At 44.9% G+C, this 23,643-nt stretch overlaps 2 protein-coding genes and 1 pseudogene across 4 annotated transcripts in view; 1 reads left to right on the top strand and 2 right to left on the bottom strand.

The window, feature by feature from the left end:
- Window positions 1-22,903, top strand: part of TMEM116 (transmembrane protein 116) — a 37,897-nt gene extending 14,994 nt beyond the window's left edge. Inside the window, exons 5-11 of one of the 2 annotated variants that reach the window (XM_067473078.1) lie at window positions 2,157-2,261; window positions 6,655-6,704; window positions 8,863-8,946; window positions 11,829-11,946; window positions 12,410-12,554; window positions 13,916-13,989; window positions 14,960-22,903. In XM_067473078.1, coding sequence (XP_067329179.1) covers window positions 2,157-2,261; window positions 6,655-6,704; window positions 8,863-8,946; window positions 11,829-11,946; window positions 12,410-12,554; window positions 13,916-13,989; window positions 14,960-15,160 — 777 coding nt within the window. In that variant the 3' untranslated portion in view covers window positions 15,161-22,903. The remainder of the gene's footprint in view (window positions 1-2,156; window positions 2,262-6,654; window positions 6,705-8,862; window positions 8,947-11,828; window positions 11,947-12,409; window positions 12,555-13,915; window positions 13,990-14,959) is intronic. The other variant, XM_067473079.1, reaches the window with a different exon arrangement.
- LOC132781530 (disintegrin and metalloproteinase domain-containing protein 21-like) lies at window positions 16,294-18,626 on the bottom strand (annotated as a pseudogene).
- The window catches only part of MAPKAPK5 (MAPK activated protein kinase 5), a 39,333-nt gene continuing 35,803 nt past the window's right edge, over window positions 20,114-23,643 (bottom strand). For both annotated transcript variants that reach the window (XM_060786065.2, XM_060786064.2), the window contains exon 14: window positions 20,114-23,218. In XM_060786065.2, coding sequence (XP_060642048.1) covers window positions 23,124-23,218 — 95 coding nt within the window. In that variant the 3' untranslated portion in view covers window positions 20,114-23,123. The remainder of the gene's footprint in view (window positions 23,219-23,643) is intronic.

A 23,643-nucleotide genomic window follows, 5' to 3' on the forward strand; every position in this document is an offset into this window, starting at 1 on the left:
AGGATTCCATAGCTTGGAGCCATGGTCGTTCAAGCGGTGTCCAGCTGCGTTTGTTTGACCGTGCAAGTGCTCCCCATGTTTGACATAACCTGAAAGTCTTTTTATGCAACAAAGGTGGCAAACGCCACAAATTGAAGTGCCATCTCTCTCAAAGTTGGGGATCTGGGAATGGAGGGGACATTTTGGGGGTGGGTGGGCAGATTTTGAGGAGCAGAATCTCCCCGCCAACAGCAACACCGCAGAGTTCATGGACTCCGTCCCTGGTCCTGTCCGTATTACAGACTCCCTGCTCCATCCCAAGGCAGCCCTTTGTGTCGTTCACCTCCTCTTCCCTCAATTAAGCCCAAATGGCCTCAAAAAGCTGTGAGTCGCCTTCCACTCCATTTAGCCAGCATAATGAGAGGGAAAGGCAAACACATTCTCATTACAAATGGAATGGAGGGAGGACAAAACTCTCCCCGGTCTTGTTCCAGAATGAGAGACTTTTCTTCCACTGACCCCCAGATCCTGTTGTTGTTGTTAACTTGGGTACCCAGCATTTCCCAGTTTATTTGAAAAAGTCAATTTTAATTCTACAAAATGTGTAAGGTTGCAGGTGAACTGCAAGTGACATCATGCCAGGTTGATCCCAAGAAACTCCATCAGTATATGTTGGGCAGGTTTGCTCTAGATTCCTCATCAGTTGGGTTCAGTGTGCTCTCTGGCTGCCGGATGAATTACAACTCACATTATGATGAGTCAGTCCACTCAAACCCCTCCAGTAGGTTGAGTTAGTCATGAGGGTTCTGTGTGCCAAGTTTGGTCCAGTTCCATCATTGGTAGAAGTCACCATTTCTCTGGTTGTGGGTGAACTACAACTCCCAGAAAGGAAGGTCAATTCCCCCCAAACCCCTCCAGTAATCAAGTTTCGGCATATTAGGTATGTGTGCCAAGTTTGGTCCAGATCCATCGATGTTGGGTTCACAGTGCTTTCCCCCAAATCAAGCTGAATTTCCCCCAGAGAACTCCAGTATGTTTTGCTGGTCATGGGGGCTCTGTGTTCCAAGTGTGGTCCAATTCCATCTTTGGTGGAGTTCAGAGTGCTCCTTGATTTCAGGTGAACTATAAACCCCAGTACCAACAACTCCAAAATATCCAGGCCAATTCCCCTCAAAATCCACCAGTATTGACATTTGGCCATATTGGGTACACACACCAAGTTTAGTCCAGATTCATCATTGTTTGGGTTCATAGTGCTCTCTAGATTTAGGTGAACCACAGCTCCTATAAATCCCTCCAAAGACCTCCAGTTTGTTTTGTTGGTCATGGCGGTTCTGTGTGCCAAGTTACTTCCAGGTCCATCGTTGGTGGAGTTCATTCAGAGTACTCTTAGATTGTAGGTGAACTATACATCCCAGTACCTACAACTCCTATGAATCATGGTGAATTCTCCCCAAACCTCTCTAGTATATTCAATTGCTGATCAATTCCTCTGTTTGCTGTATGCCATAGAAATAATAGGAAAGGGTTAAGGGAGAGGCTGTGGGCAGGGTCATGCAAATTCCACACCAATGGAGAGACTCAGAAACACCAGGATGTCTGTAGTGGAGGAATCACATTAAATCTAGGATGGAATTGTCCCTGTATGAAAGCCTTCACTTGGGTGGTGGGCAGTGTGGTATTTGTGGAGGACATTGGCAGGGCTCTTGGACATGTTCATGGCGCTCTCTATAACCTGCAGTGTCATTTGAGGGAGAGTCATTGGTGTCCCCTGAGTAGTGGGAGTTATAACTGTTTGTGGAGGCAGGAGTTTGTCTGTGTAAGTGGGCACCCCAGCCACACTCACATGCACACATACATATGTTGACTTTTATTATGTGTATAGATTATTATTATATTTATTTATACCCTGCTTTATCTCTCCTACAGGAGACCCAAAGGAGACTCAAGGTTTTTTTGGTGGGGGGGGGGGGGCGGGGAGGTGAGGGCTTCCAAAGACCAAAGGAGTGGACCCCAAACAAACAGGGCTCTTTTCAACGGAAAGCCATTCTCTTTCTCCATATTACCGGGTCCTCTTCTCCACATCCATTGGGACCATCAAATATTGTAGTATATGTCAAGGCACTCTGTAGGGTTTTTTTCATACTGCTCAACCAATCCAATGTCTGCATTTCCAGATCTTCTACATGGCCTCCTTCCTCTACACCATCAATTACACCTGGCACCTTTACACTGATCTGAAGGCGAAATACAACCAGAACCTTCACAGCCAGTCCCTGCAGGTAAGTCTGGCTTGGAGGAGATGGTGTATAGCTTTCTATTTACTCACCTTGAGGTATCTTACAAGAAAGGCCAAAAGTCACAAAATGGTAAACTTATTACAGTATTTTAAAATTGAAACTGAAAACATGAACTGTAAAAAAAAACAAAAAAACAAAAAAACAAAACAAAACCACAGCACCACAGCAAAATAGTATGTTTCTTCCATTCTAAGGAACCCTTTTTTTGCCTATATAAACCTCTCTAAAAATGGAGCATGTCTTAGAATCGCAGGTGTATCTTATGTACTTTTGTTGGTGGTTCTGGTACTGAAATAGGGGTGCATCTTGCAATCAATGGCATCTTAGAGTGAAAGAAATATTGTACTGGAAAATCCATGGTTGTCCCCCCCTGAGCAACCAGCCCTCAAAGGCCTGTTATTACAGAAAAAACTTGTTTATGAAAGGAGAGTTGGCAGTCTAATTGATTTGGAAAACAAATTTTGGAATCGGGGGGCAGCCATTGAAAAGGCTGTGCCATCATTTGGTCCCCTGAAGTTGGTGGAACGAACAGTAGAAGGTCTCAAAACACAGGCAGATATATAAGGGAGAATATAGTCCTTGATCACACTGGGTACTTCCCGCAAAGTGCTTTTCTCGCCGAAAGTGCAAACAAAGTCCGCACCCAAAAGAAAATCAGTAAAGATAAATAGTATTGTTACGATTTATACAACATGGGCGTGTGGGTAAAGTTGCCACTTGTGCAAAGAGAGAGACATCTTGTGGCTTTGAACTTGGCAGCAGCTTTCGTGTTGGGAGAGATTTTGTACCAGAAGGACCCTTACTGTAACGGTCTCCCAAAGTACCGAAGGTATTGAAAGAAATAGAGGAAACGGAAGAAACGAATTCCACACACAAGCCTATTTGCCAGCCTTTTCCTTCCAATTAGTCTTTCAAAAAGAAGTTTAAGGATACTGAATCAGAAAAAAACCACATCAGAATGTGTCCAGTCCCATTTGTGTACCATGTCTGGTGATGGCTTGGGATGCTCCCCAAAGCAAAAACTTGTGTTTACAAGGTGGAGCGGCTTAGCCCAAGTGGAGAGGACCACATGGCCTCCTGCTTGACGTCATCCATCTTTGAACGAGACCCTTGAGGAGCCAGTGTCAGCCATTGGGAATGGAGGGACAAGGATGCAGTTCCAAGAAAATACCGAGAGAACTCACTAAATAAATACTCCACTCACCTTGGGATCAATCCTTTTACACCTGACTAGGTCCAGGACCGTACATTCTGTGACGCCACCCTTCGGGGAGGACAAGAGGCCCTTTGTGCAGGGCTTCTGGGTGGAGACATATGGGCAATTGGTGCACGCTTTGCCACTCCTCACAAGGGAGGAAACGTCATTGTTCCCCTCAGGAGGTCTTTGCAATGTCTCCCTTTCTGTTTCTTATCTTTCCGCCTTGGCTGATCAAACAGAGCACTCCAGTTAGGACTTGTTTTGTAGGCCTTCGAAGTCGAGAAACGTCAAGCAGGGTGTAAAACTAACAAACTCCATATGGCTGCCATTAAACTGGAGCAGTGCAACCCAGCATGACAAGATTGGTGCTGATAGTGGCTGACCAAGAGAGGGATTGAAGTCAAGAGCAGAAATAAAATGTTACCTGAATGGTGGCCACTTTGGAGCAGATCAAACAAAGGATCTCCCCACTCAACTCATAGCGGAGCTCCCTGATGTAGGCAGGGTTGCCAACTTGAACAGCTTCAAAAAGGCAATTGCTTCATGGAGCCATCTTGACTAGTATCCTTGCATGGTATCGACCATGATATCCTTCGGGACCATTTCTCTGGTATGGGGCTTGGGGCTACCATTTTACAGTGCCTCCGGTCCTTCCTCGAGGGCCGGTCCCAGATGGTGGCACTGGGCAGCTCCTGTTTGACCCCCTGGACTGTGGCTTCCCTCAGGGTTCAATTCTGTCCCCCATGCTGTTCAATATCTACATGAAACCGCGGGGAGAGATCATCTGGAGTTTTGGAGTTTAGTGTCAAATCTGTGCAGATGACACCCAACTCTATTACTCCATTCCACCTAAAGCCATGGATGCCATCCTAGTCCTGAACTGGTGCCTGTCATCAGAAATGGACTGGATAAGTACCAACAAGTTGAAGCTAAATCCAGACAAGACAGAGGTACTCCTGGTCAGTCGTAAGGCAGTCCAAGGTGCGAAATTTCAGCCTGTGCTGGATGGGGTCACACTTCCTCTGAAGACACAGGTTCACAGTTTAGGGGTGATCCAGGATTAATCGCTGACCCTGGAACCCCAGGTGTCAGTGGTGGCCAGGAGTGCCTTTGCACAATTAAAACTCGTGCACCATCTGCGTCTGTACCTGGGGACATGAGATCTGGCCATGGTTGTATATGCTTTAGTCGCATCATGTCTGGACTACTGCAACACTCTCTACATGGGCTGCCTTTGAAGATAGTTTGGAAGCTCCAACTGGTTCAGAGATCCACAGCCAGGTTACCATCTGGAGCTCTGTACAGGGAGTGGATAACTCCCACGTTACAGCAGTTCCACTGGCTGCTAGTCTGCTTCTGGGCTAGATACAAAGTGCTGGTCATTACTTATAAAGCCTTGAATGGTTCGGGCCAAAACAATTTGACAACCTGCATTCCCATCTACAGTCCTGTTCAGAGCTACGATCATCAGAGCGGGGGGGGGGGGGGGGGGTCCTCTTGGTTCCACCCCCGTCTCAAGCGTGACTGGTGGGAACGAGAGAGGGGACCTTCTTCGTGGTCGCCCCTTCCCTCTAGAACTCCCCCTCAAAGGACAGCTCCCTCACTCCTCTCATTTAGGAAAACTTTATAAACCCATTTCTTTTCACTAGCGTATGGAGAGAAGGAAGAATAATATCATAGATTCCATCCTGGTGGACGTAGTTGACAATTGCATATGTAACTTATTGAAGAGCTATATTTTTATAGTTTATATTTTATACAGATTTCATTGCCTAATTATACCATCTGAGATGCCTGACTGATTGATATATATCTTTTTGCTAAAGTTATCCAATTTGTGTTTTAATAATATGTGTATGATTTATATTTATTGTTTATGACATTGTATGCTTGCCACTTGTGTTTTTTTGTCTTTTGTAAGCCACCCTGAGTCCCTCTAGGGAGAGAGGGCAGGTTAGAAATAAAATTGTATTATTATTTATTATTAGTAGTAGCCAATTCATGGCTACTTGTCAAGATGGCTACCTAACCTGTCCAGGATCAGAGGTCAGTGCTGCAACCCAACTGTAGCATCCTGAGACATTTCTATGTTCTCAAAAAACCCAAGTTCCTAGCCCCGAAGGATAGAAGAACTGTCGAAAATGGCTCATAGAATTTCCAGTAGTCAAGGAACCTCTTCCCTTGCAACCAGCTACACTCAGAAAAAGCTGTGCCAAATAAACAAACATTTCCAGATTCCTTATTTTCTATAATGCATGCCATTTGCAAGAGCAATGTTTTCTTGGCTCCAGATTTTGCCCTTTGAGAGAGGGGCCCTGATTTTATAAATCGACAGCATTGCCAGGTTTCTGGGTTTGGCTCTTCTTCTCCAGTCCACAGGGAAAGGGAGGAGGAATATCTGGGTGAGAGTGCTGCGTTCAAAGTTTTTTGTCCTCATTTGTTGGTGTTTTGTATTTGAATGGCATACTCTGGGTCTGTCATTGATGCTTAAAGTAACATGCTTTCTGACTGAATGATAATGTCCAGAGGAGAGTGACACATACAGCAAAATTTCTGGAAAGCAAACTCTATGGGGAATGATTTGGGCAGCTGGTTATATTTAGCTTGGAGAAGAGAAGATTAGGAAGTGACTTGTGGTCCTTTCAAATTCTGTGATTTGACGTTCCCCTCGTCCTATATTATCCAAACGAGTTTCTACAAAGCCCAGCAAAGCCATGCCTTTCTGCTGCTACAAAACATCTGTTGTAAGTTAGGAGCAGAAATGTGTCAAGCCAGAACCACAGTTCACAAAAGAAGAGCCACATTCATCGAACATTAATTTATGCACTTGTTCTTTGGATCCTGGCATGGCATTTGAATTTAATCGTAATGAAAAACGCCTGGAGCACGGCAGCATCTTGGAACACTGTTGGCCCAAATGCTTGTTTTGGAAAAAAGATGGTCTCACCAACCTTTTTGCCATCAAGATACATTGGGCAACATTTTCCTGAGTATTCTGCCTCCCTATGCTGACTCAGATGGTTTGGGTTTAGATTTAGAGTTTTTTTTGCAGATTGAAACAGGAGAGAAAGTAGCCATTCTGAATTGAAAAGACAAAATGACATTCCTAACCTCGGAGACACAGTGGAGTTAATACTTGTAATATGTGTCGTCCCCCCCCCCCCCTTTGTCCTGTAGATTTTCAGCTATACGAATCGTATGGGCCGGGTAGCCATCATTTTGTCTGGGTGAGTTGAAACCTCTATATGCACGAACACAGTACATTTCGGAGGAGGAATCTTGCTTTGAAAATTATTATTATTGTTATTATTCTTTCTCCCAGGACGGGGACCCAAAGCAGCATATGATCTTAAAAGCTATCCAATTTCAAAATCTACAAAAATTAATATTAAAATAGAACTAAATCTTAATGTAATCATGTAATTTTGTTACTCTACGTAACAAAATTTTTTTAAAAAATCTGATCCTAGTTTGAAAGTGTTATTTCCCGTTTAATAATGTGGTCCTCACTTTGAAAGGAGTTGTTCTACTCCAGAAACTTTGTTTTTGTGCCACAAACTATGTTGAATGATTTGAGACTTGAGGATGAAGGATTTATTTACTATATTTCTACCCCACTCTTCTCACCTCGGAGGGGACTCAGAGCGGCTTACAAATTATGGCAAAATTCAGTGCCACATTATAGATACAAACAACAAATACAAATTACACATACAAATAACAAATATAACATCTCAAATTATAAAACAGTTAAATACATATAAATAGAATAAGACTGATTAAAAAACATAGTGCCCAGTCCCATAGTCATTATTCAAGCTGCTACATTCAAGTCAGATTCCATATTAAACTACTTCCCGAATGCCTGTGTTCAAACCCAGGTCTTTAACTTTTTCCTGAAGACCAGGAGGGAGGGAGCCAGTCTGATCTCACAGGGGAGGGAGTTCCACAACCTAGGGGCCACCATTGAGAAGACCCTGTTTCTCGTCCCAACCAATCACACTTGCGAAGCATGTGGGATCGAGAGCAGGGCTTCCCCAGAAGATCTTAGAGGGAGATACATTTGGACAAGTAAGCTGGGCCAGAACCGTTTCGGACTTTATAGTCCAAAGCCAGCATTTGAATTGTGCTTGGTAGCAGACTGGCAGCCAATGGAGCTGCCGTCCTCCAGTGAGAAACCTGGCTGCCGCCTGTTGGACTACTTGAAGCTTCCAAACAGGCAACCCCACGTAGAGCGTGATGCAGTAGTCAATTTGAGATGTAATGAGCGTGGACCACCGTGGCCAAATCTGGCTTCTCAAGGTACGTGCACAATTAGCGCACACATTTTAATTGTGCAAAAACTCCCCTGGCCACCACTAAAACCTGCAGTTCCAGGCTCAGCGATGAGTCCAGGAGAACTCTCAAGCTGCAAACCAGTGTCTTCAGGGGGAGTGTAACCCTGTCCAGCACAGGCTGTAACCATATACCCTGTTTGGCCTTATGACTGACCAGGAGTGCCTCTGTCTTGTCTGGATTCAATTTAAATTTGTTCGCCCTCATCCAGACTGTCACAGCCGCCAAGCACTGGTTCAGGACCTGGACAGCCTCCTTAGCAGTAAAAGGAATGATAGAGTTGGACGTCATCTGCGTACAGATGGCATCAAACTCCAAAACTCCAATTGATCTCTCACAGCAGCTTCATGTAGATGTTAAACAACACGGGCGACAATACTAAGCCCTGCGGGACCCCGTAAGACAATGGTTGAGGGGCCGAGCAGGTGTCTCCCAGCAACACCTTTTGAGAACAGCCCTCCAGGAAGGACCGGAGCCATTGCAAAACAGTGCCTCCGAGCCCCATTCCCACAAGGGCGCTCCAGAAGGATACTGTGGTCTACAGTATCAAAGGCTGCTAAGAGGTCCAAGAGAACCAACAGGGACACACTTCCCCTGTCCAGTTCCCTGCTTAGATCATCCACTAAGGAGACCAAAGCTGTCTTAGTTTCACAGCCCAGTCTAAAGCCAGAATGGGATGGATCCAGATGATCTGTTTCTTCCAAGAATACCTTGGAAGTTGAACACCTGGAGATTCATTGAAAAACTATGTGCTGCACGATGTCCTTCCCACACAAGTTTTTGCAGTTTAATGAACTTTCCCCATGTTTTTATGATATAACCAATTGGGAAATGATGTTTATAACCCAAAAATGATGTTTCATAGTGTTATTAAAACAAATGCAATATGATTAAAGGCGGCTTTTTCGGGCTCCAGTCCTAGTTGTGCTGCCATGGTGCACAAGGGGGCAGCAGAGTCCCACTGGAAAGTCCTACTGGTTCCTCACCCAGACTTTTGGTTTTGCTCAAAAAAAAAAGATGCTCAACAGGGGTTTCTTGTCCTTCTTCTAGCATCATCCCTTTCCTGATCATGCTCCCTGTGCTGGGAATGGGCAACCATGATGAATGCTACCAGAATTTTACCATGAAACATGGGTGAGTTGATCCATCGGCCGCTTAGCAGATTTGGGGGAGAGGCGGGTCATGACCAGATCCAGTGGGTCCTCTCTGAAGCTCAGAGTCCTTTTCAAACTTTAAAAAGCATTAAAAAGGTTTATGTGAGTTTTTTGGGCTGTCTGGCCATGTTCCAGAAGTATTCTCTCCTTTTGCCCACATCTATGGCAGGCATTATCAGAGGCTGAGAGGTCTCGAATTCCCCTCTTTTCTAAGTGTTGCTCTTTATTTACTGTCCTGATTTTGGAGGTTTTTTAATACTGGTAGCCAGATTTTGTTCATTTTCATGGTTTCCTCCTCTCTATTGAAATTGTCCACATTCTTGTGGGTTTCAGTGGCTTCTCTGTGTAGTCTGACATGGTGGTTGTTAGAGTGGCCCAGCATTTCTGTGTTCTCAAATAATATGTTGTGACCAGGTTGGTTCATCAAGTGCCCTGCTATGGCTGAGTAAATAAAGAGCAACACTCAGAAAACAGGGGAATTCCAGACAGGAAACAATCAGGGCCAGCTAACAAAGGATCCCCCCAGGCAGGAAGCAGCCATGCTTTGAAGCTAATCAGGCGGGCCAATGACAACATTCCCACTTGCCTCCAACAATGATGTCTCCCTCCCTGGACATCATCCATATCTCTCTCTCTCTCTCTCTCTCTCTCTCTCTCTCTCTCTCTCTCTCTCTCTCTCTATATATATATATATATGCTCTGTGCATAATGAGTACCTTAAAAACAAAAGAACCAATGAACGAAATCACACCAAATTTGGCAACAAAACGTCTCACAACACAAGGAGTGACCATCACTTAAAAAATTATGATTTTGTCATTTGGGAGTTGTAGTTGCTGGGATTTATAGTTCACCTACAATCAAAGAGCATTCTGAACTCCATCAGTGATGGAATTGAACCAAACTTGGGACACAGAACTCCCATGAACAACAGAAAATACTGGAAGGGTTTGATGGGCATTGACCTTGAGTTTGAGAGTTGTAGTTCACCTGCATCCAGAGAGCATTGTGGACTCGAACAATTATGGATCTGGACTAAACTTGGCACAAGCACTCAGTACGCCCAAATAAGAACACAGATGGAGTTTGGGGGAAATAGACCTTGACATTTGGGAGTTGTAGTCACTGGGATTCACAGTTCACCTACAATCAAAGAGCATTCTGAACCCCACAAATGACAGAATCAGGGCAAACTTCCCACACAGAACCCCCATGACCATCAGAAAATACTTAAGGCCATCCAATCCAACTCCCTTCATCAGGGCAAGAAAACGTAATCAAAGTCCTCCTGACAAAGAGTCATCCAGCCATAGATAGATAGACAGACAGACAGACAGACAGACAGATAGAGATATTATTCACACACACACAGATATAGTATCATAGATTTGAAAGGGACCCTTTAAGAAGGATAATGATATGTTGCATGTTCCAGGGTGGCAAACCAGACACTCTCCACATCAGCACTGACAAAGAAACAGCAAGAAATACTGTTTACCCACAAGCATAAAGAAATTACATATATTAGAAACCAACACTTTCTAATTACTTTATTTTCCAGATCAACAGACTGGGCCACAGCAACGCGTGGCAGAGGGCAGCTAGTAGATATATAAACCTCACTTGCCTAGTTTCCAACATACCCCACAACGTCTGAGGATGCCTGCCATAGATGTGCGTGAAACATCAGGAGAGAATGCTTTTGGAACATGGTCAGACAGCCCGGAAAACTCACAACAATCCAGTGATTCTGGCCATGAAAGCCTTTGACAACACATAAAAAAGGTTCTTTTATTTCATTCTCCTGAGACGGAGTATTCCACAGAGCAATACAGAGAAAGAAGGTAGACATACACAGACTCTATTTACTACATTGGTTACACAAACAAAGGAGAATTATATTTTACTCGGCATTCAGACAGATATAAACATTCACTCATCATCATGCATACATTACCATCTCTTCTTCCTTCTCCTGGAAAAGAGACCCCGAAGTAGGCCAAATTGTGTTACCTGGAAACCTGCTATTCTGCGAATATACCATCTTCCTCCATCCCTTGGAGAAAGAGGTGGGTGGACCAGACTTTGGTCTGCCACAATTGTTGGACAGTAAAGTGTCTCTTAGATACCATATTTCTGCTAATGTTATTCCAAACAGTTGTAAATGAGTGACAGGTGTTTCCCGGTTAAAACATTCTGACTCCACCAGTTCCAGACAGGTATTAGCTTTTCTTCTTAAGTGATAATTGGTTTTAATTAAATAAGGAATCATTGTGTTGACTTCCTTAACTCAAAAGAGCCATTGTCTCTGGTAATGTAAACATGTTGTTTTCCACCAAGAGTTAATCATTTGTCTCTGGTCAGCAGTTCAGCAACTTTTAATTACAGTTCATCAGTTCAATACTTTTCCAAGCTTCAATCTTAGGTGGCAAATGGGAATCATAGAATCATAGAGTTGAAGGAGACCCAAGGGCCATCAAGTCCAACCCCACTCTGCCTTCATGCAGAAAAAGCACAATCAAAGCTCCTGACAGATGGCCATCCAGCCTCTGTTTAAAGCCTCCAAGGAAGGAGCTTCCACCAGACTCCGATGCAGAGAGTTTCACTGCTAAACAGTTCTTCTAAAAGCCAGGAAGTTCTTCCTAATGTTCAGGTGGAATATCCTTTCATGTCATTTGAACCCATGGCTCCATTGAGTCCTAGTCTCCAGGGCAGCAGAAAACAAGGCCTCCTCCCTCTTCCTTATGAAGTATCGCAGTCCAAAAACATGACTAGACATTCAAATTTGGTCCCAAGATCGAGAAGTTTGAAAGAGGTAACATTTCCTGCTTGGGTCTTTCCCTCTTTCCTGCCCCCTTCCAGGTGTCTCCTCATGCATACCGAGCTCGGCAGCCCCCAGCGGCCCCCCTGTTCTACTTTGTATTTCTACAGCATTGGTGTCTTCCTTGTTTCGTATGCAGCCAGCTTCCTCGTGATCTTGGTAAGAGGCATAGGAACAGATCCTCCAAGTAACATTAGACTTTTATTTTAATGTTCATGGTTTTAATTGTTATGTTTGCTATTTGTATTTTATGAAGCGGCATTGAATTGTTGCCAATTGTAAGCCGCTCTGAGTCCCCCTAGGGGTTGAGAAGGGCAGGGTAAAATGTTCGAAATAAAATAAATAATAAAATACGTGGGGCCCCAAAACTGGTGGGAGCTCTGCAAGGCATCCTTTTCGTTTTCCGTAAGGAGTGACTGCATAGCATGTGGTATGCCTATCTAAGCTGGGTTTCTTGGAGGGAGAGAAGAGACAGAATTATTAGAGTGCTACCGTTCCACTTTAACTGCCATGGCAACTTCCTATGAAACCCAGGAGCTTGCAGTTCAGGGGAGGGGATATTTAGAATATGATGTTCTTTCTGGAGGGCTTTTGCTTGCTGAGTTCCTCTCGTCTCCCACAGGTCCTACTCATTCGAGCTAGAGCCTTGTACAAGAGGTTTGTGAGTGCGACAGGTTATGTTGGCGACCAGCAGTGGGCCATGATCAAGATGGTGGAACAAGGTGTGATCTTGTACCCGGTAGTGTTCTTCTGCTGTTGGGGCCCAGGTACGGAAGGCTAGGGGCAGACTGCAAGACTTGTTTCTCCTCTGTGCCTCCAAAAAGGGTTTTGTAAGGGTTCTGGGAGAGTAAGGCGATAGGAAAATATGTTGGAAATAGCAACCTTCTTCAAGCGTCCACTAGTTCTTTGTTATGTATATAATTCAGATTGCTCACTGTATTGTATGTATGTGTATTGGTATGCAATTTTACCTTAACTCTTCGTTGTGGGATGGGCTGCAGACCATGTGATCAGGTCTGGGCTTGTTCAGGGCATTTTAGAAACAGTATGCTTAGACTTTCAGTCTAGACAGCAGTTCTATTAGACTCTCAGAACAGAGAGATGCTTTAGATTATGGGCTGTTGGTTATGAGAAACATGCCCTGTGTTACCTACACAGTGAAACTATTTCAAATCTACTTGTAACTGGATTGATATGCAAAGTACCTGTATGCTGAATATATGAAGTTTGTGAGTGTACCAACTACGTTACTTATTTTTGTCTCTTGAGAGCATGATTTCCAACCTGTGGGTCCCCAGGTGTATGGGCAACTAAAAGAACACTTCTGAAACCCTGCTGAATATGTGTGTGTTTTGTGCATTGGCATATCTTTGTCCCTAACAGTTCAAAGACATACCTAGGTACATCAGTTTAACAGCTGAGAAACCTAATTGCCTTGCATGAATTCCATTTTCCCAAAAGGTTATGCATCATTTTTCAAAAGGTTATGACTTCTAACAAGGTCATACCTTTCCAAAGATAATAAAATCTCCAAAAGGTTATGAAGGTTTCCATTTTCCAAAAAAAATGAGACTTAAATCCAATGTAAATCTTGGCCCAATTATCTCTACTGTTGTTCCAGCAATCTTCCAGACCCTCCACTGCTCTTGCCACAGGGATGCTTCTCGGTGCTGTGCCGGTGTCCTGGCCTAACCAAGGAAGGATGGGCTAGTGCTGCCCTCCAGCCTAAGCCTGATGTCTTTTTCAGAGCCCAGAGCAGCACCTGGTTGGCACCAAGGCACACCCTTGCAGCTGATCAGTGAGGAAGCTGTCTCCGTGAGATTCCTCCTTTCACAATGCTCTTACCAGTACCTCCACTGGTTTAAGTCACCAACAGGAAGGATCCCAGCCTGGGTTTCCATTAAAATTTATTCATTTGTTGTCTCAGAGGTTAAAAAATGTCCTTTGAGGAGATCGAAGTTTAATATGGGGGCAGTGCTTCCAATTTTGCTCTCTTCCCCCATTGCTCCACCCTAGAATTGAAATGAACAGACTGATGCTGTCCAGCCAGAGGGATGTCAGGCTGCATTACCATCCCGTTCCTTCTTTGCTCTTGCTCCTCATCTCCTCCTCTTCTCTTTTCCCACAGCCTTTATCCTTGGAGTCGTCAAAGTGACATCTGTGAATAACATCAGCCTGTACATGGTGCTTTGGGTTTTGGAGGTAAGTGTCCCTAACCCACAAATACTAGTCTTCAAAGGGACTGTGGTTAGGCTGAGGCTTTGATGTGCAATGCTGTTTGGAGTCCCCAAGACCGCTGATGGCGTCAGTGTTCTCCCTGAATGAGGCCATCCATTCTGGCTGGCATCCTGTCCATGACCTATGCAGGCATGAGTTGCACTGCACATGTGGACTGAAATATTTCTGCAGTGCGCAATAGTTGCACGAGTCGTTAAAGTTGCAATGGTCACATACATAAATCTACTTTTCCCATGTTTGCTTCTTAGCATCATGGTTTGCCTAACTACAGCATGGGGCATTTTGGGGTCCCTAATATCAGCAATTTTAAGCATGGATTTTAAACATGTGTCTTGTGTTTCATCTCTGTTCTGTGTATTTGAATTTATATTTTATCTAAATACGCTTGAATATGTATATTGTATAGAAATGTGTATATTTGTAGAATTTGTACAATGTTTATGTGTTTTAATTCTGCTGTAACCCACCTCGTGCCATGAGGAGGGGTGGGTAAGAAATGATGATGATGATGATGATGATGATGATGATGATGATGATGATGATGATGATGTAGTGGAACCAGGGACCAGAGGGGTGAAGCTCCAGGACTTTTTGCTTTGCAGGATGATGACATCCCCTGCACCTCCCTTATTCTCCTTTTGAATTTAGGTGCAGGAGAAATGGATTTTTGCTATGCTCTGCTATAAATGTAAAATTTGATGTAAAATGTCGTGCGTCCCAGTGTAGAGGAAAGAGCAGGGCAAGACATCTTGAATGCTAAGTTGGGCTAGTCTTAGTTTCTGTTAAACCAGATGCATCAAACATGTGGCCCTCCAGATGTTTGGGCCTCCAACTCCTAGTTTGCCCAGGGATTCTGGGAGCTGAAGTCCAAAACAATAGGAGGGCCACATGTTGGGCACCACTGTTCTCGAGCCCTCGCCCGTTGTCTCCGCAGGCCCTGACGGCATCTTCCCAGGGTCTCCTGAACTGCGCAGTTTACGGCTGGACCCAGCACATGTTCCGCTGCATGAAGCGCAAGGCCTGCCGCGATGTTGACACGCAGACGCCGCTCTTGCGCTCCCAGAAGAGGTTCTATGCCAGCACGCTCCCAGCCGAGCCCCAGGGGGGCGCCAAGGCGGCCTCCACCGTCTTATGAGCAGGAAGCCCAACAAGCCTCTCCAAGCTGACCGGTGTGAGTCTGTTCTCTCACTACTCATCCTGCCCGGAAGGAGGCCACAGCCATGCAGGTCCTGCACAATGGGCCTTGCTTTGCGCTGTGGGAGGGACAAGAGGACTTCTTTGGTCCCTTCCAGCTTCATTGTTGCAGGAAGGACTCGTTTCATCCTGTATATTTGCACAATGCACCTTGAAAGGATAGGTGAAACCTGCACTACTCAAGCCCGAGGAAGGTATAAACTCTTCCTCCCTCCCTCTCTGTTTCACTGACACATCTTATTTATTAAATGGATAAGGAATCAGCGGAGGCAAGGAAAAATAAACACACTCTCTAGCCTAGCGTGTTTTCCAGGAACTGGGACAAACTGGTTGTGATGTTGTTGAAGGATTGTATGGAACGTCTCCAATATGCTGAAACAGGCCTAGGAGAGTATTCTTTTTGTTTTTTTCTTGCTTTACAGTAAAAGAAAAGAGAAATGCGCACAAGTCTTCAGTTTCTTGGAGCTTGATGAAGCGTCTTGGTTTCAGTGGGCCTAGGGATTGGACTGCAACTCGGCACATTCTTAACAATTGCCTGTGCTGGTGGGGCTGGTGGGAGCTGCAGTACTGCAACACCTTTCTGTTTGGCCACAGGGAAAAGATGTAGAAAGTCTTCTAATTTCTAGTTCAGCGTCATGTTTTAGTTGTTCATGGGTGATGAAAAAGTTACTTTTTAAGGCTATAGGCATGGCCAGTACCATTCTGCTGGGGGTGGGAGGGGGGTGAGTTCTGACAGTTGTGGTCCTCAAAAAGTAACTTTTACAAGTTTGTAAGTTAAATCATACAAGGTGCAAATCTGTGTTACTGGGATCCATGGAGGAGTATCCCACATTACTTGGGACTAAATATTGAACTGGAACAACAATTGATCTGTCAGGTTGACAAGAGCATGGAAGGTGACTTCCAAACAATGACATTAATTCAGCACACTCTTATCTCTTTTTTCTCTCCCTTGCCAATGTGACAAGTTTGAAGATTTATTCCAACAAATACAACATTACAAGGATTTTTCATCCCAAAATCAAAGACTATGGATATAACTGCATGGGTCTGGTTTCCCACTGCATTGGCATGAATGCTTTGGAAGGTGAATTGTCCAGGTCAGTCAAGACCTAGATTGGTCTTATTCAGGGAATGGCAAAGCCCATGTGGTCCACGTTTGCTGTCATATCCCTGTCTTTTGTGCTCTCTATCATACTGCTTTGAGAGATCTTAATAGTTCTAGATCTGAATCCCAACCATTGGGCAAATTTAGGTATCATTGCCCACAGTTTGGGCACAATGACTGTGATGGCGGCGATGGAGAGCAATGCCAGCGGGATGATGGTGCCAAAGGTGTACCTCACCAGGGACATGCTCCAGGACATTAAGGGGAATCCTCCATCAATGCTCCCCCCTGTGCCCCAATACTTGCAAAAGGGAGGGGCCCAGCCCACGTTGCAGTGGCAATTGTTGTTATTGTTGCAAACGCCTCGGCCACTACATTTCTTCTCTGGGTTGCACTGCGACAGCAGAATGGTTGCTGGGACACAGGTGCGGTTCATACAGATCCTTTTGGGGCCGCACATCGTGCCGTCAGGCACCACACCGAGGTCATAGCGATCGACTTCACCCTGGTAATCAATGCTCCAGCACTGGGTGTTTGCGAGCGCCACCCGCACAATTTTCATATATTTGATGTCATTGGGGACAACTTGAATGTCGACGCAGTGTATCCGACCACACAGGACATCTTTAATCTTGCATTTCACATATTCATCTCGGATGCGGTTCCCGCCACAGTTGCCAATCGCATTCCCGGCAGTGTTCAGCGCGCGGAAACAGCTCTCCGGAGCCACTCGAGATTGATCGCCAAAGACTCTGGCACATAGGAAGTTGTGGGTCCAACACTTCTTCTCATAGCAAAAGGACGCCTGCTCGCTACACGGTGTCCCATCCTGCACATAAAGGTCAGTGCGGCACCACTGCGAGTCCCCAGTGCAGTACTCCGGAAGGTCACACTCACTGGTCTTGGCCCGACAGATTTGCCCACTGGGAAGATACCGGCAATTTTTACAGCAGGGTCCAGTGGAACATGTGGCTTTTCCCTTAAAGGTGCAGTCAGCATTGCAGCACTTGTCTTCACTACATTTCTCTGGACCCCCACAATCGCAATCTTCTCCAATATCCAGCACACTGTTGCCACAACGCTTGACAACCTCTACATTGTGGGGGACATTCCTGAGGCACTCCAACTTCCTGCGGAGGGCAAGCTCTACGAAAGTGTTAATGCTGCAGTTACTGAACATGCTGACGGCGCTGTGATACGAACTCATGATGCAGCCTTGGTACAGACCACAGAAGCAGGTGTGGTCATCGTCGACGAGCCCCAAGTGATGGCCAAGTTCATGAGATACTGCCTTGGCAAAGAGGAGCATGTCTCTTTTTACATAGGCCTGGACCCCCGCCGCAAGCTTTGGGTTGCAGATCTCACTTTGAAAGGCCTTCCCAAAGCTGTCACTAAAGTTTTGGTGAAAGAACAAGTGGGCCGTGTCGTGATTCGGGAACTTGGCGAGATTCGCTAATCTCCAGGCATTGAAATCATTCAGCACAGTGGCAATGTCTTTGCTAGCACTGATATAGTTGCCGTTGGTCCAAATCTCCAACCCCATGATGATGATGTGCGTATTGAGGAGCCGATAATGCGCATCCACTATGTTGAGAACATCCAAAACTAAGTGGAGCACTACAGTTTCATTGGCAGATTCAATGAGAAACATGGCATGGTCCACCACAATATAGATCTCAATGTACTTGGGATATGTGGGGTTCTGGTGCTGATTTCCAGGAGATCTACTTGGTCTTCTTCTGGGTTCTGCCTGCCAATCTGTCTCTTGGTTTCTTATTCCAGATCCTGAGGAGTTGGCCTCCAAGTCTTCCATGAGATAGAGAAGATGCTGAAATGTGGAGGAATCCTTAATAGGCTTGATCCCATAATCTTTGTCGCCAATTTTCAGGTAGCCCTTCAGACCATTGCAAGTGCTGAGAGCGACAAGCGAATCCATGAAGCCTTCCACATGCCCTTCGTAGTAGCATGCCCCAGGGATGTAGGGCTGGCTCTCAATCTGCTTCCCCTGGGAATCGTATGTGAACACCGAAAAGTTTTGAACAGGAAAGTGCATCTTGGGCTTTAGTCGAATGATATACTTCTTCCTTGCTGCCTTGATGATATAAGCATGGTCATCCTCCTTGTCTTTTTCAGCAGTTGCGGTCAACCGCCTTGGGATGATTACCTCATATGAAGTGTGCGTTTCAGGAGGAAAAGAGCTGGAGATGGGAAAGATTAACTCCAGCAAGACAAGACAGGCTCCCAGTTGGGAAACCAGCCTGTTCCTGGTGCCTATGCTACCACTCTCCATGATTCACATCAGTCTTGGTCCCACTTGTTATCAGACAATGGTCCCTGGCTTGAATGACACCAAGAAGAGTGATGGATGGGGACCCTGAGTGGAAGAGCACAGGTCTCAAGTTGGGTCCAGATCACTTCTTTAGGACTCATCAACACCCAAGAAAACAACTGACAATGATAATCTCCACTAATTCTGTCTTAAGTTTTTCAACTGGGAGGGAACTGAGACACGCTCCGTTCACCAGCATCAGAAAGGGGTCACTTCCCTGTCTAAATGTCGTCCGCTGTGAGCCCCACCAACGTCCTGGACCAATGGGTACAATCTTTGCATCACCAAGGGTTCTTGGAGACACTCAAGGGACCGTACCAAGTCCTTCATCATAGGGAAAGGGAGAGTTGTATAGGACACCTGATCCCAACGTCCCACATTATGACCAGTCTTGTTAAATGTACCAACGGGGATGAAGATGGGGCAAACGAAGGGGCACGGACAGAGCTTGGCTCCAGATGCTGCCCCCCAAGATGCCTTCTGTGGTGGGAAATTCCAGCCAGGGAGCCGTTTCTTTGGCTTTTTTGAATGGCAACATTCCACAGGCCTTGGAAGGGAAGGGAGAGGAATGAACGGCCATTAGTGGGTCTTTGGTAGACTGCTTTCTGCTTTTAGCTGAAGCATAGTATGACCTGTAGCAACCAAAATCTGTTTGGGAGAGATGCAAGGTGTGATTCTTCCACATTGGAAGAATCTTACCTCCTAGACAAAACAACCCCTAGATCTGCAGTTTCAGTTATCCACCACTGACAAACAATGTCCTTTCTCGACGTCTTCTAAGTTAAAATGGCTTGGAGGGAGGGGGGCTGAAAATATGGCAAAAATGACCCCCATTTCTGAATGTTGAGAGCCAAACATTTTAAATGTGTGTTTGTTTGTTTGTGTGTGCGAGTATGGGTCCAGCCTATTAAGATCTCCTGAGGGCTGATGTGGCCCAGAGCCTGCAAAAGCCAGCACAGCCTAATGGTTTTGAGTGTTGGGCTGCAGCTTTGGAGACCAGGCTTCAAGTCCCCCCTTGGCTACAAATCACACTAGATAATCTTGGGAAAGTTAAACAGTCAGCTTCAGGGGAAGGCAATGGTGGCAAATAGCTTCAGGATTAGTCTTGACTGTGAGATGTAATGTGGTGTAGCAGCTTGAGAGGTGAACTGAAGCTCTGGGAGACCAGGGTTCTCACCCAGGGTCAGCCTCAGAGGAAGGCCATGGCAAACCTCCTCTTAAGAAGCCTTGCAAAAACAACCCACTTGTTATCTCTTCTTTTAGCCTGAATGTGCTGGTAGCGTAAAAACCTGCCCTTATGACCAGTTGGCGGTTAGAAGGGTCACATCTAGCAGACATGTAGGACAGTCATTATGTTTCTTAAGGTTGTTCAAGGCTTCTTTAGAGTTGTCCTGGGCCTGTTTTGCCCATTTGGTGCTACCTGAATATTCTTTAACAAATACGAATGAGACCAAAGCTTTGCTAAATTTTAGTAAAATTTATTTACACCAATGCATCATATTTACATTTATATAATACTGATTCAAAGGTGGGGGGGGGGGGAGAAGCAAAACAAAACCATGATACGGCAGAAGAGTACACTGGGAAAATAAGGAAACACACAATCAGGGTGGCAAGGCTGGATTATCATTATTAAACACAGAACAGCAGGATGTCAACAATGGATACGCGCTAGGCGCATTGCCCTTTCCACTCTCAAATTCATCTCCCTGGACATGTGCCAGCATTTCTTGCAAAAAAGCCCTAAGATAAACCAGTTTTTCATGCCACTTCTAAGTCAGCAGAGCACTCTTCCTCCAAAGGTGCGCTGCAGCAGAATTTGTAAGAGGGAAAATAAAACACAGAAAACATTGCCTTGGAACTCAAAATGCATTTTCAGACAGCCAGTAATTGGAAGAAGCTGATACCTATCAGGTATATTCAGAAAAGATTGCCTCCCAAGGGAGAAATCCTATTTTCCTTGTAGTATCTTCCCCTACAGCAAAACTGGTGCTCTTCAACCATGATGGCCTCTCTGTTGTCCCTAATGGGCAACCGGAGAAAGGTGGCCATATGAAGAGCCATATGAAGAGCTTCTCTAGAGGCCTGCTCTCTAATGTATCCCCTTAGTGGAATGGGTAGACCTTAGTCAGTTGGAATGGCACCATCCCATTTCCCTGCCCAGCCCTAAAAAGCACCTTCTGATCAAGAGAAGACTCAGAAAGGCATGCTGCTTCTGCCCTGCCCACAGTCAACAAAGCAGCAAAGCTCTGTTCACACATAACCATGGAACACAACGTTGCCTTGATGGGGTTGTTGGCATTTTCAAGAGGAAGGGGTGCCAGTGTTTGCTTGTTTTGTAAGATCAGGGAAACATATGCAAGCCATGCCAAGAAGGGTGGGCCGAAAGCCCTCGACTGTTTAATGGACTTGGAAATGCATGTAAACAAAGCCTAAGCTGAGAAAGATGAGGATTCAGTTGTAGTGTGCCAACCTATAACAGGCCAAGGAAAGAGCAGCTGCCTCCTAGAACCCTGAGAAAGCATGAACAGCAAACTGAAAGGCATGCGGAGAACAAGCCAGCCTGTCTCATCAGCACGTTTTAAAAAGTTGATCTGGAAGGTTAGCAATAGCCACCAAACTGGGAATTGAAAGAAAAGTTGTGGTGAGTGGGAAGGAAAAGTTTCTTCCTGGAAGCAGTCTTCAAATGGCTTCTGTAGTGACTTATGGAAGACTTCCCGGACCCGGATGTTTCACTCCAAATGCATGAGAAAGAAGTTAGCACTGAACTGTTCTTTTTGAGGGTATAGAACTCTTACCCTAGTCTTCTCCTGTGATTTTGTTCTGCCTTTGGGGCCTAATGTTTACATTCAGGAACACACTGACTTTGTTAACAGAGGTATCTATGCTACAAGAATGGAAGAAGTACCAGCAGCCTTGGACTTGTCCAGAGGCCCAAACTGCTGATATGCTGGCAATGCAATTCACTTTCCATGGACAAACCTAAGGCCATATTTTGGCTTGTATAGTTTGCATCGAAGCAGAGAGACTGTGCTTCCCACTCGACCTTTCCTGCAACTGGGAAGGAAAAAAAAATATCGCTTGTCCCAATCAACACCTTTATTTCTGAGGGCACCTCCAAAGAAGCTTCCTTGCATGTGTCTCGGCTAATGCAAACATACTGCAGGTGAGACACGGGGCCTGTTTTTATGCCTCAGTCCCCCTTGTTCCAACCTGTTGGGGTACTAAACTCAGCCATTTTACTGGCTCATTCATCTCAAACAGATCAGTGACAAAGGACTAAACCAGGGCTGCCAAACTCATTCTCACCAAGGGCCACGTCAGCCTTATGGTTGCCTTCAAAACATTGTAAGATTGTATAAATGCAACTATGTTGCCCTGGCATTGGAAGCCTTGCAGGCCGGATTCGATCCGTGAACCTTGTGTTTGACACATGTGGACTAAACTAAAAAAAAGCCTCATCTCCAAGTAGTTTGGAATCTGGCTTGTACTACAACCTCCACCATCCGCAGGAAGACGGCAACTAGGAAGAACCAAACATGGATGACATGAGATGGTACAGCTCAAGAAAACATGGAAGTAAGTGAACTGTAAAAATAGAGGGTGGAGGAAGCCCACAAATCCAAAGTTCTTGCCAAAAGCAGTTAAAGGGCACCAAAACCGCCCAGAGGGCTGACTTGAAAAACAAAAGATAGAAGACGAGACTTAGGTACAAATTCTTTGCCAACAGAGATAGTAAGAGAAACAAGAAAAGTTGCACTTTCCAGACTATAAAGGATGGTCTCCAGTCCTCAAAGCGGGAACAAAGGCTTGCAATGGAAGGCCGGAAGACCCGAGGCAGAAAGGGCCGAGAGCGGACTACCTTGAGGCTGCCTTGGAAGACAAGGGGGAGGGACAACCATGCTGTTCCCATCCCTCTGGTTCTTACATCAAGTATGTAAATAGAAATAGAGAAACATTCGCTGTTGTGGGCCGGTGCCATTCCATACAGGCTGCTGGAGAGGGACAACCGTATCTGGTTATGGAAGAGAACACGATTGGTATTAATTTGCCCCATTGAACAGAATCAGAAATTCAATGGTACATAAAAATCATTTATATATCTCTCTATATATCTATATATATGCATTGATAGCTCTATATGTTCTGACATATATGCACACACACATATGAATATATATACCCCTATATATTCATACATATCCATGAATATATATATGTCCACATCTAGAGGAGCTGAGTTTTTTTTTTAAATATTACAGTACCAGTGATTCTTGTTATCTACATCTTTACAGCATCTTGTCGAGCTGCGTGGAAAAAATTCATGAAATAAGGATTTATTAATTTACATTAAAAAATACTCCTTTTCTTTTCTTTTCTTTTTACAGTTGTAAAGGAAGATTCTGAAAGGGTTAAAAAAATGGGGGTGGGGGTAGTATAGTTGCAGTTGAGAATAGCCAGCACTGGCTATTGAGAATCATGGGAGTTGGTCTGCTCTTCGATGACTTGCTTCACAATCTCGGCCAGTTTGAGCCTGTCGACTTTGTCCGCAAAGCCTCTGCCTACAAGGCAAGAGAGGTGCTGGCTTAGTTTCCGAACGAGTGGAAAAGGAGAGCAATAGCAACAAATCTTAGTATCATTGTTTGTAAATGATAAAAGGTGAATTTCCTTGTAATAGTTAGAAAGAAAGAAAAATAGCCTTAACTATTGGTCCCAGTAGAAACTCCATTGTAATTCATGCAATAACTTCACAGTGGTCTTCAAATTAGTGGATTTTTCAGTCTTAGTGGAGGCATTGTATATGCATTGTTATACGTTTCCTGCCACCTTGTGTCCAGCATGGTGAATTGTATGGTTTGATTTATCAATTAAAAAGAAAAGAAAAGGAGAGCTATGGTGTTTGGAGTTAGGAACTCAGGAGCCACCCTAAAAGCAGGGAAACCATGCATTTAAAAAGGCTCTTTTGATTATGTCTTACTGCTTTCAT

The sequence above is a fragment of the Anolis sagrei genome, chromosome X (assembly GCF_037176765.1).
Source record: "Anolis sagrei isolate rAnoSag1 chromosome X, rAnoSag1.mat, whole genome shotgun sequence".
Taxonomy (NCBI): Eukaryota; Metazoa; Chordata; class Lepidosauria; order Squamata; family Dactyloidae; genus Anolis; species Anolis sagrei.